General features: G+C 41.2%; 1 protein-coding gene across 3 annotated transcripts in view; it reads left to right on the plus strand.

The window, feature by feature from the left end:
- CKAP5 (cytoskeleton associated protein 5) overlaps nucleotides 1-19,090 on the plus strand; it is a 106,838-nt gene that overhangs the window by 45,419 nt on the left and 42,329 nt on the right. For all 3 annotated transcript variants that reach the window (XM_032166055.1, XM_058424551.1, XM_058424550.1), the window contains exons 9-17: nucleotides 782-886; nucleotides 4,260-4,349; nucleotides 4,463-4,627; nucleotides 5,487-5,615; nucleotides 6,615-6,797; nucleotides 12,035-12,148; nucleotides 12,433-12,543; nucleotides 13,848-13,940; nucleotides 18,220-18,405. In XM_032166055.1, the coding sequence (XP_032021946.1) occupies nucleotides 782-886; nucleotides 4,260-4,349; nucleotides 4,463-4,627; nucleotides 5,487-5,615; nucleotides 6,615-6,797; nucleotides 12,035-12,148; nucleotides 12,433-12,543; nucleotides 13,848-13,940; nucleotides 18,220-18,405 (1,176 nt within the window). The remainder of the gene's footprint in view (nucleotides 1-781; nucleotides 887-4,259; nucleotides 4,350-4,462; nucleotides 4,628-5,486; nucleotides 5,616-6,614; nucleotides 6,798-12,034; nucleotides 12,149-12,432; nucleotides 12,544-13,847; nucleotides 13,941-18,219; nucleotides 18,406-19,090) is intronic.

Genomic DNA, 19,090 nt, shown 5'->3' on the forward strand with positions numbered 1-19,090 from the left:
GTCCCCATGGACTTCCTGAAGGTACCTGCAGCAGTTTCTACTGGTGCTTCTTGGTTATGAATATTAGAGCTGTTGCCCTGTGATGTCTTTTAGAGATACATTGTCTTTTCATTTTCCTTGTCCCAAAGCAAAGTCAGCAGACCTCTAGTCTCTCTGCCATTATCAGGGTCATTTCCTGCACAGTTGAACAGTGCTGACAGCCCAGACTGCCACTACTGGAGAGTGAGCAATTTAATGTTGTGGTTTTATCTATGTTTTATTAGTAGAACTTTAAGATAGAAGACTAAACATAATGAAGGGAAGCTCCCAAATTCGATACAATGAAAGAAGAATTTCTCCTCCCTTGTAGTAAATAAAATTGGTCATATATTAGCATAAGAGCTTTCAGTTTTTTTTTTTTTTTTTTTTTTTTTTTTGAGATGGCATCTCGCTGTGTTGCACAGGCTGAAGTGCAATGGTGCTATCTTGGCTCACTGCAGCCTCTGCCTCCCAGGTTCAAGTGATTCTTCTGCCTCGGCCTCCCAAGTAGCAGGGATTACAGGCGCCTGCCACCATGCCTGGCTAATTTTTGTATTTTTAGTAGAGACAGGGTCTCACCATGTTGGTCAGGCTGATCTCCAACTCCTGACCTCAGGTGATCCACCCGCCTCGGCCACCCAAAGTGCTGGGATTACAGATGTGAGCCGCCGCACCCGGCCTTAGAGTTCTTTTGAGAATAAAATTTCAATACCCTTCTACATGGCTGTGACTATTTTGTTTTCCTTTTTACCCCCCTTTGTAGGTTGTTGGAAAGGACACCAATGTCATGTTGGTGGCTTTGGCGGCAAAATGTCTTACTGGCCTGGCTGTTGGGCTAAGGAAGAAATTTGGACAATATGCAGGACATGTAAGTAACAGATCAACAAAATTCATCAAAAATGGTGGGGCCTAGTTTGCTGTTTGCTTTAAAACAACTCCTTGGCATAGATGTGTATATATTGTACAAAGTAAATTTCTCTGTTTGGTTAATATTCAGCATAGATATATCTTATAAATTTCAGTAGATGTCAGTTGTAACAAAATTTATAGGCCTTATGTAGAAAGTGAGGCACTAGGCCTAAAGTACTTAGTTGAGTTGATTTATTTGCTTATTACTTATTTACTTACTATTATCCTGCTGTGTTCTTACAACATTATACACATTATAACAAGATGAAACAAAACTTGTAACGACCAGGACCAGAATGAAAACGAGAGTCGGAAAGGCAATATAAAACTATAAATGTAAAACTGTGAGGTTAATATATAAAATGTGTTTTATAGTGTTTTCCTATTTTAATATATAATTTACTTACATATTTGAGACATTTTATATAGGTTACAATGTTATATATTTTATATAGGTTATCTCCGTTTTACTTATTCAAAGAAAATCTGACTGGAGACATTTGTTGACTTACTATTTGTATAAGTTTGTTTCCAATCAAATTTGGTAATAATTTTAATTAAGATGTTTTATTTAACTGTGGCATCTGTCATTTGGCCTCTAAATCCCGTCTGCATTACTAAGAATGGCTCAGCATCCTAAAAACTGACCTTATTGATCTTTACAGTTTAGCTTGCTAGCCACTTCATCATTGGATTCCCTAGATTGACTTAGGAGTTTCCTAATAGTCCCTAGTCATGTGTCCATTTTATATTGTGAAGCTAATACCTAGCCTCACATGAGCTATGGTATTTGGAGCTTGCTTACTCATAGCATTAAAAATAATCTCAGAGAACTTAACTGAAGAAAAAGAAGACACTACCAAATAAAAATAAATCATGACTGGCTTATTACTAGGGAAATAAAAATAAGGGTCTGTAAAAACCCTTAGACACATACATCATAAGTTGAAATAAAATTAAAATCTATTTTTGTAGCTATCAATGTGTATACGCCATTTTGGTCAATTTTTTGTTACTTAGTAGGATATTTTACACTTTTGTATTGGGAATAATTTTTCAAGATAAAAAACAACTTTTTCCTAAACCACTTAAATATCAGTTCAGAGAATAATTTTAATTTTTTTTTTTGAGACAGGGTCTCACTTTGTCACCGAGGCTGGAGTGCAGTGGCACCATCTCAGTTCACTGTAGCCTTAACCTCCTAGGCTCAGGTGATCCTCCCACCTCAGTCTCCTGAGTAGCTGGGACTTTAGGCACACCCCACACCACGCTTGACTTCTTTTTGTATTTTTGGTAGAGATGGGGTTTTGCCATCTTGCCCAGGCTGGTCTCGAAATCCTGAGCTCAAGCCATCTGCCTGCCTCAGCCTCCCAGAGTGCTGGGATTACAGGCTTGAGCCACCACACCCGGCCTAAAATTCATTTTAATTTACCAAATTATGGTTGGATAATTACCTGGCTTTCCAGTTTGAGTTCTGATTCTGGCTTTGTTTCACTTTGTTGTCCTGGTTAAAGAATGTGTCTATTGCTCTGTAGTTTGGGGTCTCCCCCGCCTTAATACTATAATATATACGGTGTTTAGTATCAAGCATGTTAGTGACTTGGCTTTATTTTCTTTAAATGTTTACAAACTGTCTTTTTGGCAATATTTATAAAAGTGAATGTTAGGGCCGGGCGTGGTGGCTCACGCTTGTAATCCCAGCACTTTGGGAGGCCGAGGTGGGCGGATCACGAGTTCAGGAGATCGAGACCACGGTGAAACCCCGTCTCTACTAAAAATACAAAAAAAATTAGCCGGGCGTGGTGGCAGGCGCCTGTAGTCCCAGCTACTCAGAGAGGCTGAGGCAGGAGAATGGCGTGAACCTGGGAGGCGGAGCTTGCAGTGAGCTGAGATTGCGCCACTGCACTCTAGCCTGGGCGACAGAGCGAGACTCCGTCTCAAAAAAAAAAAAAAAAAAAAGTGAATGTTAGCTTTAGAGACATTAAAATATCTTGATTTTCAAGTTTATAACTAGTATTAAAAAGTCTTTTATTTTTCCATGGGAACCATAGTCCTTGGACTATACCAAGTAGTCTATAGCCACTTCTGTGAAATCTTGAAAACAATTATTTCCTTTTTTTGGATGCCATTGAGCTTTGCTGTGTCCTTTGGACCTTAGAAATTTTCTTTCCCAGCGTGGGCAACATGGAGAAACCCGTCTCGACAAAAAATAAAATAAAAAATTATATTTACAGGGAAGTGGTCAAGAAATTAAGAATTTTAAAAAAATAGCAGGTGTGACATATACCTGAGGCCTACCTACTCGGGACATATACCTGACATATACCTGAGGTATATATGGTGACATATACCTGAGGCCTACCTACTCGGAGGCTGAGATGAGTGGATTACTTGAGCCCAGGAGGCCAAGGCTTCAGTGAGCCATGTTCATCCCACTGCACTCCCACGTGGGTGACAGAGCGAGACCCTGTAAGGTGCAGAGGCAGCAAATAGGTTGAGAAGCACTGCCATAGTGGGAGAGAATGAGAATTCTTCATTGTTCTGGCATAAGATTTGATGTCCTTCAAGAAAGGAAATGACTTTATTCCACTTAAATGTTTGCTTTATTGGTTTGTTTTGGTGGAGACAAGGTGGTTTTTTAGAAAGTAAGTTTTACTGAGATAAAACTTGCATACTATAAAATTTACCCTCTTAAAGTGATTTTAGAATATTCACAATGTTATGTAACCATCAGCACTATCTAATTCCAGAACATTTTCATCAGCCCAAAAAGAAACCCCTTGCCCATTAACAGTCTCTCCCCATGCTGCTCCCTGCCCTTGACTCTAGCAACCACTAATCTACTTTTTTGTCTCTGTGGATTTAACATTTCATGTAAATGGAGTCATACAGTACATGGTCTTTGTGACTGCTTTTTTTTTTTTTTTTTGGAAGGGTCTTGCTGTGTTGCCCAGGCTACAATACAGTGATGCAATCACAGCTCACTGCAGCTTTGACCTCCTGGGTTCAAGTGATCCTCCCACCTCAGCCTCCCAAGTAGCTGGGATCATAGGCACATACCACCACACCTGGCTAATTTTGTTTGTTTGTTTTAGTAGAGACAAGATCTCACTCTGTTGCCCAGGCTGGTCTTGAACTCCTTGCCTCAAGCAACCCACCTGCCTCAGCCTCCCAAAGTGCTGGGATTACAGGCATGAGTCACTGTGCCCAGCCTGTGACTGGCTTTTTTTTAACTTAGCATACTATTTTTAAGGTTCAGCCAAGTTCTAGGATATATCAATATATCATTCCTCTTTGTTGCTGAATAACGTTCTAGCCATTTACTTTTACAGGTTGTGCCAACCATCTTGGAGAAATTCAAAGAGAAGAAACCTCAAGTGGTACAAGCCCTGCAGGAGGCAATTGATGCAATCTTCCTTACTGTAAGTTGACAGCATGAGTTTGTAGTTTTATCTGAAGTAAAGTTTGTCAATATGATATTTTGATTGTTCTTCACAATTGAAAAAAGCTCATTAACCACATTTTCTTTCTAAAGACCACACTACAGAACATCAGTGAGGATGTTTTAGCAGTAATGGATAATAAAAATCCAACCATCAAGCAGCAGACATCTCTTTTTATTGCAAGAAGTTTCCGCCACTGCACTGCTTCTACCCTGCCAAAGAGCTTGCTAAAGCCCTTTTGTGCTGCACTACTTAAGGTACAGACTCTCTTTGAAAAAGGGGGAATATTTTATACCTAGGCAAGATTCTTTTCCTGCTAATTATGTACAGTGACTACTTGACTTTCAGACTATAGAGGTTATGATCTTTTGAGGAGCAGACCCTTTGCAGCTTGGAAACGGAATCCAAATTCTCCTAACTGTGTTCCTCTTCTTGAAATAAAGCACAAGTTAGTGTTATGATTCCATTAACTGTTAAACATTTTGTTTCTTACTTGTCCCATATACTGGTGTTCAGCTGGATCTGGCCAAGCATAGGCATCAAATGTGGAGTATTTGAAGATCATTTGGGAGTGAGTCATTTTAGATAGAGGGTAAGAGGAAAAGGAAGCACTTATTTGCTAAATGGATTACCAAGGGTTTCCTTAACCCAGAAATAATTTTTTGGTTTTTTTTGTTTGTTTGTTTTGTTTGAGATGGAGTTTAGCTCTTTTGCCCAGGCTGGAGTGCAGTGACACAATCTTGGCTCACTGCAGCCTCCGCCTCCTAGGCTCAAGCAATTCTCCTGCCTCAGCCTCCTGAGTAGCTGGGATTATAGGCGCATGCCACCATGCCGGCTAGTTTTTGTATTTTAGTAGAGATGGGGTTTCACCATGTTTGCCAGACTGGTCTCGAACTTGGCCTCCCAAAGTGCTGGGATTACAGGCATGAACCACCGTGCCTGGCCCAAAAAGAATTTTTGAAAGAGTAACTGTCAATTGGCACAAGGAAAGCTATACTTAGCTTCAGTAAATTGTAAAAAGCAAATTCTTCATCTAGCAACCATCAGTCTGAATTAAAATGAGTAATGCCTAAAATACCTTGCATTAATATCATTTTGCTTACTTCTGGACTATAGCACATCAATGATTCTGCTCCTGAAGTCAGAGATGCCGCATTTGAAGCATTGGGTACTGCTTTGAAGGTGGTTGGTGAGAAAGCAGTAAACCCATTCTTAGCTGATGTGGACAAACTCAAGCTTGATAAGGTAGGTTAGTAATGGATTGAACTGAAATTGGACGACAGTCCTGTCTCTTTGCATCATGGCTTTGTACTGGTATTCTTTTGATGAGGAGTTCTTGATTTTTTTAAAATTGCCATTTATAGTAGGAAAGAAACGCATAATTGAAATAAGTTTTGGAGGATGCTGTCTGGTACTTTTTGTCTTCAATTTTGTCTGTTGTTTTATCAAGAAAAAAATGCCGATATCACCTCCGGAAATTTATTTCATCCTCCACTGATAGTTCAGACCTAGAGTTTGAAAACTTAGCTTTTGAGAATTTAAGTTTCATTCCAGGCTATGATGGTGATAACTGTAGAAATATCTTTCAAATTATAACCAAAAAAGGCTGAGTGACCAATCTGTAGAGAAGGTGAAAACAGTTCTGTGAGATAAATTTATTTCTAAGGTCCAGAAAATTACCTTCTTATATGTGAATGTCTTCCATAAACAATGTGGTCATTTTAAGTTTATTACAATTCTAATTTGTAAAGAAATAAAATGTAAGATTAATATCTTACATATGCCTATCTACTGCCAAAACAGTGTGGATAATTTATCTTTGTTGAAAGGGAAATGTTTTCTCCGAATTTTTTTTTTTTTTTTTTGGCAATGGGTCTCACTCTGTCACCCAGGCTGGAGTGCAGTGGCACAATCTCAGCTTACTGCAACCTCTGCCTCCTGAGTTCAAACGATTCTCGAGCTTCAGCCTCCCAAGTAGCTGGGATTACAGGCGCCTGCCACCACACCCGGCTAAACTTTTTGTATTTTTAGTAGAGACCATGTTGGCCAGGCTGGTCTCAAACCTCTGACCTCAAGTGATCCACCCATCTTGGCCTCCCAAAGTGCTGGTATTATAGGCGTGAGCCACCTCGCCTGGCCATTTCTCTGAATTCTTATGTGTAGTTGTGGTTTAGAAATGTAATAACGTAGTGGTTGTGTTTCAAAGTTGGGCTTAATGATGTTCATCTCACTTTCATTCTCCAGATCAAAGAATGTTCAGAAAAGGTAGAACTGATACATGGTAAGAAAGCTGGACTAGCTGCTGATAAGAAGGAATGCAAACCTCTCCCTGGAAGGACTGCTGCTTCAGGGGCTGCAGGAGATAAGGACACAAAGGACATTTCCACACCCAAACCAGGACCTCTAAAAAAGGCACCTGCTGCCAAGGTTCATAGATTATTAAAAATACAAGCTAGTAAGGGAGGGTCTGAGTCTCAGGTTCATGGTTGTTCCTCTAAAATTATTTTGTTTGAGAAATGAATTCATTGGCTACATTAAAAATACAGCAGAAAATCTGTTAATGAAGATCGGATATTCCAGCAATAAATTCAGCTGTTTGGAGCTTGAATAGAGATAAAAATGGTTATGAAGGCACAGAAGTGTGTTTTGTCAATTTAACATAAAATTTACTATCTTAACTTTTTTTTTTTTTTTTTCTTGAGATGGAGTCTCGCCCTGTTGCCCAGGCTGGAGTGCAGTGATGCGATCTTGGCGCACTGCAACCTCCGCCTCCTAGGTTCAAGTGATCCTCCTGCCTTAGCCCCCCAGTAGCTGGGATTACAGGCACGCGCCACCATGGCAGGCTAATTTTTGTATTTTTAGTAGAGAAGGGGTTTTGCCATGTTGGCCAGGTTGGTCTTGAACTCCTGACCTCAGGTGATCCACCCGCCTTGGCCTCCCAAAGTGCTGAGATTACAGGGGCGAGCCACCGTGCCTGGCCCTGTCTTAACTCTTTTTAATGTGCAGTTCATTAATATTAAGTGTGTTTATAATGTTGTGCAACATCACCACAATCCATTGCCATAATGCTTTTCATGTTTTAACACTGAAACTCTATTAATCAATTAACTATCCTCCCGTTCTCAGCTTCTTCCAACCCCTTCTTTCTGTTTCTATGAATTTGACTTCTTTGTTTTTATTTTCTACACTTTTTAGAGACAAGTTCTTGCTCTGTTGTCCAAGCCGGAGGGCAGTGGTGGGATTATAGCTCACTGCAACCTGGAACTCCCAGGCTCAAGTGATCCTCCTCACTCAGCCTCCCAAGTAGCTAGGACGACAGGGACTTGCCACCATACCCAGCTGATTTTTTAAAAATTTTTTATAGAGGGCCTCGCTGTGTTGCCCAAGCTAGTCTTGAACTCCTGGCCTCAAGTGATCCTCCTGCGTTAGCCTCCCAAAGTGCTGAGGTTACAGGCATGAGCCACCGAGCCTGGCCTTGAGCATCTTTTCATGTGCAGTTGGCAATCGGTAGTTCTTTGAAAAAATATCTACTCAAGTTCTTTGCCCATTTTTGAATTGGGTTGTTTTGAGACAAGGTCTCACTCTGTTCCCCAGGCTGGAGTGCAATGGCACAATCACAGCATACCTCCCAGGCTCAAGCAATCCTCCCACCTCAGCCTTTCGAGTAGCTGGGACCACAAGCACGTGCCACCACACACAGCTGATTTTTTATTTTTTAATTTTTTTGTAGAGACAGGTTTCACTGTGTTTCCCAGGCAGGTCTCAAACTTCTAGGCTCAATGAATCCTCCCGTCTCGGCCTCCCAAATTCCTGGGATCACAAACCTGAGCCGCTGCACCCAGGCTTATGATGCTTTTGCCCTCTATTTTGTTCTAAAGATTTTATAGTTTTAGGTCTTACATTTATGTCTTTATTTTGACTTTATTTTTATATATGGTGTCCAACTTCATTCTTTTTGCATGTGGATATTCAGTTTTCCCAGCACCATTTTGTTGAATAGACTGTCCTTTCCCCATTAAACAGTCTTGGTACCCTTGTCAAAAATCATTTTACTGCATGTGCAAGGGGAGGAGTATTTTTTTTTTTTTTCTGAGGTGGAGTCTTGCTCTGTCACCCAGGCTGGAGTGCAGTGGCACAATCTCAGCTTACTGCAGCCTCCACCCCCTGGGTTCAAGCGATTCTCAGCCTCCCGAGTAGCTGGGTTTACAGGCACCTGCCACATGCCCAGCTAATTTTTTCTATTTTTAGTAGAGATGGGGTTTTGCTGTGTTGGCCAAGCTGGTCTCGAACTCCTGACCTCAGTTGATCCCCCTGCCTCAGCACCGCAAAGTGCTAGGATTACAGGCATGAGCCACTGCACCCAGCCAGGAGGAGTATATTTTAAAGGATCAGAAAGTATCATTAAATAATGAAATAAAATGTGGCAACACACTTAACGTTAATAACTAATAATACCAATTGGTCATTTTACTGATAATGCCGATGGATCACATCACTGAGTCTCCATGCCAGTCCAGGTCTTTTCACCTTTGTATAGTGTAGAAGTGGGGCAAATGCCCAGTGGTAATTATGGCATTCTTTTAATGAACATGTGTCCTGTGGACTCTCTTAAGAGTGAGAGTTATCTGCTGCAGATGCAAAAAGTTTAACTCTCCTTCCCCACGCCAGCCCCATCTTGAACCACTCAGCATGGAGTTAGGGGAAGAGAACTGATATTTAGTGAGCATCATTTTATGAAGCACTTTGCCTTTATAATGTCATCTAATCACTGTAACAACTTTTGAGGTAGGTATTCATTATCCTTGTTTTTCCAAAAAACGAAACTAAGACTCAGTGAGTTTGTGTCCTACACATGCTCTGATATTTTTATTGTTCATTTGATTGTTTGTTTACTGTTTCCCCACACCATATTGTAAGCTTTTAAAGGATAGAAATCTTGTCACTGCTTGATCCTCCATGCATAGAATAGTTTCTGGCATATAGTAGGAACCGGCTGTCTGTTTGTGGAATGCATAGAGTGGCAGAGCTGGGATTTACCCTAAGTACCTCTAGTTATAGACTCTACTTTCTTTCACATTATGCTGTCTCCTTGGCATTCTAGAACAGGAAATCGGCAGCTATTTTCTCCTTTCTCACTAGTTCCTGTTTCTCTGGACAATTACCTGGACCCAAAACCTTAAAAGATGTGTCCGGATTTTCTTGCTGTAACCCACTTGCCTCTTACCTCTTTAAACCCTTCCATGTTCATGCTGGCTGACCTTCTCTTATTATGAGGAATTATCTTAAAAATTAAAATGCTGGGAGCAACCTCCTTCTATTCCCATTCTGAAAAGATAAGTAGGACAATATCAGCACGTGAGCCACTGAGCCAGCTATCATGTAGAATGATAATTCTGTCTTGTTTGTTTGTTTGTTTTTTGTTTTTTTTGAGACAGAGTCTCCTTTTATCCCCCAAGCTGGAGTGCAGTGGCATGATTTCATCTCACTGCCTCCCTGGTTCAAGTGATTCTCCTGCCTCAGCCTCCTGAGTAGCTAGGATTACAGGCACCTGCCACCACGCCTGGCTAATTTTTGTATTTTTAGTAGAGACGAGGTTTCACCATGTTGTCCAGCCTGGTCTCAAACTCCTGACCTCAAATTATCTGCCTGCCTCAGACTCCCAAAGTGCTGGAATTACAGGCATGAGCCACCATGCCCAGCCTCGATAAATCTGTCAATTAATAAATAAAAATTGATGTCTGTTAACAACAGCAACAAAAAGAATAGTAGGAGATTTGTTATTTGAAGTATCTCTCCATATGGAGAATGCTATTACAGAGAAAGATCCAGAAGGAGGTATCCTAGTTAATCAAAGAGTACAGAATTTTCCATTTTTAGGGTTAGAATGCAAATCCCTTTATGGGGTTATTACTGTGAAGCAGCAAAACCATACTATCGATATGACATGGTAAGTATTACAGGTTTCCATTTAGTTAAAAACTAGTATCCTTAGTTTTGCTAACTACAACTTAAAATATTGGAATATATTCAAGATAACATTAGTTTCAGAACAGGTCTGGATGTTGAAGACTAATTTGGTCCTCTTTCATTTTATCTTTTCTTTTTAGGTTTGGGGCATTTCATAACAAATATCCAAAATAGTTAGAAAGAACAATGTGAATGGTAATGTGTGTTGCCATAATACAGTTATCATTTGCGGTGTACATTGTGATATACTACTTTCTTGTGACTTTTTCCCCCGTACATATTCTGCTTTTGTATCTTGGGACTTTTGAAAACTGGAGTGGAATGAATTTATTTTGAGACAGGGTCTTACTCTGCCACCCAAGCCGGAGTATAGTGACATGATCATGGCTCACTGCAGCCTCAACCTCCTGGGCTCAAGCAGCCCTCCCACCTTAGCCTCCCAAGTAGCTGAGACTGTAGGCATACACCAACACACGAGGCTAATTTTTTTTTTTTTTTTTTTTTTTGAGACGGAGTCTCGCTCTGTCGCCCAGGCTGGAGTGCAGTGGCGCGATCTTGGCTCACTGCAAGCTCCGCCTCCCAGGTTCACGCCATTCTCCTGCCTCAGCCTCTCCAAGTAGCTGGGACTACAGGCGCCCGCCACCACGCCTGGCTAATTTTTTGTATTTTTAGTAGAGACGGGGTTTCACCGTGGTCTCGATCTCCTGACCTCGTGATCCACCCGCCTCGGCCTCCCAAAGTGCTGGGATTACAAGCGTGAGCCACTGCGCCCGGCAAGGCTAATTTTTTTGTATTTTTTGTAGAGATGGGGTTTTGCCATACTGCCCAGGCTGGTCTCAAACTCCTGGGCTCATAGCCTCCCAGAGTGCTGGGATTACAGGTGTGAACTACTGTGCTCAGCTACTTGGGAAGCTGAGATGGGAGGGCTGCTTGAGATGGGAGGCTCGCTTAAGCCCAGGAAGTCAAGGCTACAGTGAGCCGTGATCAGGCCACTGCACTCGAGCCTGGATGACAGAGCAAGACCCTGTCTCAGAAAACAAACAAAAAAAACCCAATAAATGTAAAAAAAAAAAACAAGGTATCAGGATGTGATTCTCAAATTAATTTGTAAATGTAGTATAATTTCAGGCTATCACTTCTGTTTCATTTTATCTCAAGTTTTTAATATGGGGTCTACAGATTACCCCATGGGTGGTCTTTGGGGGTTCTGTCTGACCTTGAAACTGCTAAATTTTGTAGTTACAAAAAATGTTTATTTTAGGGTAATCCCTCATTTTAATCAAATTTTTAAGGGAGTGTGTGACTCAATAAAAGTTTAAAAACCACTGTTTTAGGCCGGGTGCAGCGATCCATGCTTGTAATCCTAGCACTTTGGGAGGCCAAGACAGGAGGATCACTTACAGCCAGGAATTCGAGACCAGCCTGGGCAACATGGCAAAATCCTGTCTCTACAAAAAAAAGTTTTTTAAATTAGCCAGGCATGGTAGCACACGCCTGTGGTCCCAGCTACACAGTAGGCTGAGGTGGGAAGGAAGATCCCTTGAGCCCAGGAGGTTGAACCTGTAGTGAGCCGAGCTTGTGCAACTGCGTTCCAGGCTCGACAACAAAATGAGACACCGTCTCAAAAAAATAAATTAAAAACTCCACTATTTTAAATCCTTAGGTGGTTTAATTTTTATTTTTTTAATTGTTTTTAGGCTGGTGGGCCATCGAAAAAGGGGAAACCAGCTGCACCAGGAGGCCCAGGGAATACTGGAACCAAGAACAAGAAAGGACTGGAGACTAAAGAAATAGTGGAGCCTGAGCTCTCGGTCAGTATTAACACACTGAGCCTGAAAATCATGAACCCTGCAGAGTGAGACCTATGAGAAGATTGGAGTTCTTTGCTGGGTTCTACAACATACAGTTAATTGATATTTTTGAATAAGCTTATTGAAACTGCCTTGGACAATCTCCTTTATCAAAGTATAATAGAAGTCTCAGAAACTATAGCATACCTATGGGAGTATTTTAGTTTTGGCTGGAGTATGTTTACATTCTTGTCATCTGTTCCCTTCAGCAATTCCTAATTCTAATATGTTTTTGTACCTTACAGATAGAAGTATGTGAAGAAAAAGCTTCAGCTGTTCTTCCCCCTACCTGTATACAGCTTCTTGACAGCAGTAACTGGAAAGAAAGGCTGGCTTGTATGGAAGAGTTCCAGAAGGTAGTGCATAGGGATGAATTGAGTGTGAAAGAAAATTAGATTATATGGAAGCAGTGAAACTGATGAATGAAGGATTTGTCCTAATTGCTGTTTTATAACCGGTAAACACATTTCCTGGCATTAAAGATGAGGTGGGACTTTTTATTTCTTGTAGCTGTGTAGTGTTTGCTATCTTTAAACATCAGTATTCTATGGCCTCTATAAGCTCATGACTTAATACTTAAGAAAATTAGATTCTTACTCTGAATTATAAGGCTTAGATTAATTTTTTTTTTTTTTTGATACGGAGTCTTGCTCTGTTGCCCAGGCTGGAGTGCAGTGGTGTGATCTTGGCTCACTGCAAGCTCCACCTCCCGGGTTCACACCATTCTCCTGCCTCAGCCTCCCGAGTAGCTGGGACTACAGGCACCCACCACCACGCCCAGCTAATTTTTTTGTATTTTTTAGTAGAGACGGGGTTTCACTGTGTTAGCCAGGATGGTCTCGATCTCCTGACCTCGTGATCCGCCCGCCTCGGCCTCCCAAAGTGCTGGGATTACAGGCATGAGCCACTGCGCCTGGCCCGGCCCAGCTTAGATTAATTTTTTAACTATGGTACTTGCTCATAAACTTCCTAGGCAACTAGGTCTCTCTACTTAAAGCACCCCTCATCCAGTACTTTTTGCCCCCTTTATCATCATGATTCGTTGGTAGAATGGACATTATCCATTGGTATGAAAACTTCTCAAAAACTTGTGTTGTAAAGGAGCATGGCATTTCATTTTGGCATATACTGGGTGATTCTAATGAGGAAGGGTAAGGAGAAACACTGCAAGAGCACTGTCACTTATGGCAGAAGCCTTCCAGTCCTGCGTCTGCTGCCCATTGGGTTTAAATCTGAGTTTATGCATCTTTGATATTCAGAATTTTAGAACTTTGAATCTATTCTGCTTTGCTGTTTTTAGGAAAATCAAGGAAGAGAAAATACATATAAGCAGTTTCTGCCACACACTTGGCAAATGAAAACTATTATTTTGCATGGAGCAAACTATTTGTGAATTCCTGAAATGTGAGATAAAGCTTCAGTGATACTAATTTAACAGCCATATACCAAGCATCTAGCTTAAGAAATAAAGCATTATAGACATAAAAACACAAAGAAATAAAGCATAATAGCGGAAGCTATATAAGCTCCCTCAATAACCCTCCTCAGTTCTATTCCACTCCTTTCTTCAGAGGTAACCACTTACTTGACTTTGGTATTTACTCTTCCTTTGGAACTAATCTAACCCTTAAACTCTTTTATTCTCTTATTTTACTTCAAGGCTGTTGAGCTAATGGACCGAGCTGAAATGCCATGCCAGGCATTAGTGAGGATGCTAGCCAAGAAACCTGGATGGAAAGAAACTAATTTTCAGGTATTTTAAAATGTGAGATTTGATGTTTTTTATTGAAGTAATTTACATTACATCATCCTATGGAGTAATACAGCAGAATAGTTTTAGTAATTTTTTTTTTTTTTTTTTTTTTTTTTTGAGACAGAGTTTTGCTCTTGTTGCCCAGGCTGGAGTGCAATGGCACAGCCTTGGCTCACCACAACCTCCACCTCCTGGGTTCAAGCAATTCTCCTGCCTCAGCCTCCCAAGTAACTGGGATTACAGGCACCCGCCACCACACCTGGCTAATTTTGTATTTTTAGTAGAGATGCGGTTTCTCTATGTTGGTCAGGCTGGTCTCGAACTCCTGACCTCAGATGATCCACCCGCCTTGGCCTCCCAAAATGCTGGGATTACAGGCGTGAGCCACCGCGCCCGGCTTGGTAATGATTTTTAATGAACAACGGAGTGTGTGCATTTTAATTGGACACAACTACAGTTGAACAGTGTGGTGATTAGGGGCACTACCCCTTGTGCAGTTGAAACTTCACATATAACTCTGGACTCCCCAACAACTTAACTACTAATAGCCTACTGTTGCCAGAAGCCCTACTGATAATATAGTCAGTTAACATATTTTGTATGTTACATGTATGTATATTGTATTCTTACAATAAAGTAAGCTAGAGAAAAAGTGTGATTAAGAAAATCCTAAGAAAGAGAAAACATATTTACTATTTATTAAGTGGCAATGGATCATCATAAAGGTCTTCAATTCCCATCAGTTCCCATCATCTTCATGTTGAATAGGCTGAGGAGAAAGAGTAAGAAAAGGGGTTTGTCTTGCTGTTTCAGGAGTGTGTTTCTTCAGGAGGCAGAAGAAAATTCATACATAAGTGGATCTTTGCAGTTCAAACCCATGTTGTTCAAGGGTCAACTGTATAACTTTATATAATTAGGGATTTATATATGTGTAAATATGTATACATCCATATATAATTTGTATAATTTAGATATATGCATTTTTTCTTCTCATTTTTAGGCCTAGAAGCCTCCTTATCTAATCTTTACATATTTAAGGGAGAAATAAATAGTGAGATAGCTTTTTTCCTTGATGGGATAAAAAATAAGTGCAGTCCTTAAATTGCCAGTGAAAATAATCAATTGTATAGCCCCATTAACTGATAACAGAGCTGAAATTTAGCAGTACCAAGTTATTAGTCTAAGGGGTGGGTATAGAGGGAAGTATAGGAAAGTGGTGCAGGAAGGAAAATGAGAAAAAGTTTCCTGCTCTTTTCCATGCTAAACAAAGTTGAAATGTATCAGGTTTATTTTTGGCATCCTGCTAGTCTGTTTTTGGTTTCTTTTCTGCTGCCACCTCTTGTTTTCCCCCTAGGATGTTTAGCTCCCTCATACACTGTGTTTCCCTTAGATTGTGTTACATAGCACCTTATTCGTATAGGCCAGCTCCACAAAGGCTAAATATTCTAAAAGATTCTTGAGGTGCCCTCTTCCTCTCACACCACCTTTTTTTTTTTTTTTTTTTTGAGAAAGGGCTTCACTCAGTTGTCTGGAGTGTGGTGGTGCAAACATGGCTCACTGCAGTGTTGACACCTTAGGCTCCAGAGATCCTCCCACTTCAGCCTCCCAAGTATTTGGGACCACAGGCTTGCATCACTACACCTTGCTAATTTTTTTCTCAAATTCATAGAGAATATGAAGTGTAATCTCATTGTGATTTTGATTTTCAGCCACCAAAGACTGTCTCCTTGGTTAACTTAATGACGAGCTAATGACTGGACAGATTTTCTTAAATGCCTTGGACCAATATGATCTGTCTCCCACCCTCTGCGAAGGGGTGGGAGTGTGTATGGTTGTGTGTGTGTGCGTGCTGGGTCATGCCAGAGATACTCAGGCACTTTACAGCTTTACCCTGGAATTCACTTTTTAACCAAGGTCTTGAAGGTCAGTCAGAGATCCGAGATTAGGGCCCTTTTCAGTCTTTCCTGGGCATACACATAACCTTGAATATTTGCATGACCTTCTAGATTCTCAGAGTCCTCTGTGGATATCTTATTCCCTAGATCCTTTTATGTTTTTGACCAAGCTGGTTTCCCCCAACTGGTATTGTGGACTTACGCAGTTCTGATGTTAGATGTTAAACAGTTGCCACTCATTGTTTTCAACAAAATCCCTGGGGATAGGGCTTTTCCCACTGAGCTAGCCAGAGTCCAGTCAAATAACAGGCCCTTCAAATGGAGCTTTTCTAGGAAGCTGCCAGACAAGACAGTACTTTGGGTCAAAACTTTCTGAGGAGGCCCAAACCTGAGCTGTCCCCCACCTGCTAGTGGCTGCACAGCTCTAGGTTTTCATAGTTGCCATGGTTACGAGACTTCAGGTTTTGAAGGCTACTGTGGAGCTGGAAGAAAAGGGGAACAAGGCAAGTTAAGTCACCAGAAACCTCACTGTCCTTACTGAAATTCAGCATCCTTTCTTTAAATGGTTCTTGTATTGTTACAAACCTTATTTAATTTTCAGAGTTGTGAGATAAGTTGGATAGTTTTTGCCAGTGTTCTATGGTGCTTTTAAGGAAGATCAGTTTTTCAGAGGTATTGACTCCACAATTGCAGAAGTCCCACCCAAGATAATTACATTTCTTTGGTTTGTTTTTTGGTTTGGGATTTTTTTTCTTTTTTTAATTTTCATTTTTTCACATGCCTGCTATGTCAAATTTTGGGGGTTTGAGACAAAGTCTCACTCTGTTGCCCAGGCTAGATAGTGCAGTGGCGTGAACATGTCTCTCTGCAGCCTTAGCCTCCTGGGTTCAAGTGATCCTCCCACCTCAGCCTCCCAAGTAGCTGGGACTAGAGGCGAGGGCCACCATACCCAACTAATTTTTGTACTTGTTGTAGAGCTGCGGTCCCTCCATATTGACCAGGCTGGTCTTGAACTCCTGGGCTCAAGCATTCCTCTTGCCTCAACCTACCAAAGTGCTGGGATTACAGGCATGAGCCAGGCGATAATTGCATTTTAAAAGAGGGTGTTTGTGTGGCTGGGCACAGTGGCTCACGCCTGTAATTCCAGCACTTGGGGAGGCTGAGGTGAGATCCACTTGAGGTCAGGAGATCGAGACCAGCCCAGCCAACATGGTGAAACCTCATCTCTACTAAAAATACAAAAATGAGCCAGGCGTGGTGGCGGGCGCCTGTAAGTAATCCCAGCTACTTGGGAGGCTGAGGCATGAGAATCGCTTGAACCCGGGAGGCAGAGGTTGCAGTAAGCTGATATCTCACCACTGCACCCCAGCCTGGGTGACAGAACAAGATTCTGTCAAATAAATAAATACATAAATAAATGGGGGTATTTGTCACCTAAATTAATCTGTATAATAGAATTTCTAGTGGCTTAACAAAAAAAGTTAAAATATTCACACAGTACAAAGAAAAGTATTTATGAGCAAAGCAGTCCTTAATCCCATAGGTCTGCCATCACAATAATATCTTTAAATTATTTTCCACAGATCTTTTTATTCTTTTACTTAAAAGCCAACAAGTTCTCTAAAATCTCTGAAGTTCTGTGTTGTATGTGTGTATAAGAGGGTTGTAGTGTTTTTGTAGGCAGCCCTAGTAGTAATTCTCAGTTATGCAGTCAGTATAGTAATTTGTTGTGTATTTTAGGTTGTGTATTCAGTACTAAATGCAAATAATCATAAGAGGAGGAAAATTTAAAAATCAGATTTTTCAATTAATAAACTTTCTGTGCAATATTACTTGTTAATATTTTGGAACACTGAGTAGCTTTTTTTTCCCTCTCTTCACTGTCAGTTAAATAATTAGTAACAATTGGCCAGGTGCGGTGGCTCACGCCTGTAATCCCAGCACTTTGGGAGGCCGAGGCAGGCGGATCACTTGAGGTCAGGAGTTCGAGACCAGCCTGACCAACATGGAGAAACCCTGTCTCTACTAAAAATACAAAATTAGCCGGGTGTGGTGGTGCATGCCTGTAATCCCAGCTACTCCAGAGGCTGAGGCAGGAGAATCTCTTGAACCTAGGAGGTGGAGGTTGCGGTGAGCCGAGATTGTGCCATTGCACTCCAGCCTGGGCAACAAGAGCAAAACTCTGTCTCCAAAAAAAAAAAAAAAAATTAGTAACAATTAAAGGATACAAATTATTTTGCATATTTGTTTAAAATCCTGATTTTACTTTAGTTGTGTTTTCAGCCGTCCCTAACCATGTCATATCTGTTACATGCTGTTAATACAAGTAAATAAACAAATGTCCTTGGCTTGCTCTTAACTTTATGATTCTTATCCTTGTTCAGGTGATGCAAATGAAGCTTCATATAGTTGCTTTGATTGCCCAGAAGGGAAATTTTTCCAAAACGTCAGCTCAGATTGTATTAGATGGCCTTGTGGACAAGATTGGAGATGTGAAATGTGGGAACAATGCAAAAGAAGCTATGACAGCAATAGCTGAAGCCTGTATGTTACCATGGACTGCTGAACAGGTTAGTGACACAGAACTCTTATTCCTCCAGTTTTCCCAATTTTTCCCCCAAACTTTAAGCTTACTAATTAAACATTAGTTTTTGTCTTCTCAAGTAAAATCTTTTTTGATACTGCATTTTTTTGAGATGGAGTTTCACTCTGTCACCCAGGCTGGAGTGCAGTGGTACAATCTCGGCTCACTGCAACCCTCCCAGGTTCAAGTGCTTCTCCTGCTTCCGCCTCCTGCATAGCTGGAATTACAGGTGCCTGCCACCACGCCTGCCTAATTTTTGAATTTTAATAGAGACGGGATTTCGCCACGTTGGCCAGGCTGGTCTCGAACTCCTGACCTCAGGTGATCCACCTGCCTCAGCCTCCCAAAGTGCTGGGATTACAGGCGTGAGCCACCATGCCTGGCCCTTTGATACTGCATTTTTATTTTTACCTTTAAAAATACTCTATTGCCTAGTGATGAAAATTTATCTTAGTCAAAAATATTTGGTCAGACGCAGGGGCTCACACCTGTAATCCCAGCACTTTGGGAGGCCGAGGCGGGAGGATGACTTGAGGCCAGGAGTTTGAGACCAGCCTGGCCAACATGGTGAAACCCTGTCTCTACTAAAAATACAAAAATTAGCTGGGCGTGGTGGTGCACACCTGTAATGCCAGCTACTAGGGAGGCTGAGGCAGGAGAATCACTTGAAC

Source organism: Hylobates moloch, unplaced genomic scaffold (genome assembly GCF_009828535.3).
Source record: "Hylobates moloch isolate HMO894 unplaced genomic scaffold, HMol_V3 SCAFFOLD_11, whole genome shotgun sequence".
NCBI classification, from domain to species: Eukaryota; Metazoa; Chordata; class Mammalia; order Primates; family Hylobatidae; genus Hylobates; species Hylobates moloch.